Source organism: Penaeus monodon, chromosome 29 (genome assembly GCF_015228065.2).
Source record: "Penaeus monodon isolate SGIC_2016 chromosome 29, NSTDA_Pmon_1, whole genome shotgun sequence".
NCBI classification, from domain to species: Eukaryota; Metazoa; Arthropoda; class Malacostraca; order Decapoda; family Penaeidae; genus Penaeus; species Penaeus monodon.
In genome coordinates, this window is record NC_051414.1 from 21,098,205 (window position 1) to 21,098,738 (window position 534).

Here is a 534-nt window from a genome sequence, read left to right on the forward strand (position 1 = left end):
TGTGCAACACGCTCTGCAAAGTATTATCCTTCGGTACAACATTTACGCAAGGATACATATATATATGACATTTTAAGTATCTTCAGAGGCACGAAATTTTCATCGAGATACGAGAAGGTATAGTGCAATAAGAACAATATTAAATAACTGTCGCACCTTATCATAAGCTGTATAATTCACACCCACGAAATAAGCCGAGTCCGGAAATACCTGCAAGAGTTCGAGTCGAAGCTCCTGCCCTCCCGACACGTTCTCTCCTTCTTGCACGCGCACGCGCACTGTTTCTCGTCCCATACCTGTCAGAGCAAAGGCCAATTACCTTAACAAATTTACAAAATCCTTGTTTACAATGGTCATTTATTCTGCATAATACTCAAGTGAATATAGATCAATGTATTGCGTCCAATTTCAGGATAACCAAACGCAACTTACTCCGCACTCCGGTCTCTCTTTTAATGCTAAGCCACTTCATATTCATGTTTACCTATGACTGATATTTCTAAAACACACGCACACACATGTATATATACACAT

At 39.7% G+C, this 534-nt stretch overlaps 1 protein-coding gene across 1 annotated transcript in view; it reads right to left on the reverse strand.

Annotated features, from left to right (window-relative positions):
- The window catches only part of LOC119591653 (vascular endothelial growth factor A-like), a 7,441-nt gene that overhangs the window by 567 nt on the left and 6,340 nt on the right, over positions 1-534 (reverse strand). The window contains exon 8 of the mRNA XM_037940408.1: positions 211-296. Within this exon, the coding sequence (XP_037796336.1) occupies positions 211-296 (86 nt within the window). The remainder of the gene's footprint in view (positions 1-210; positions 297-534) is intronic.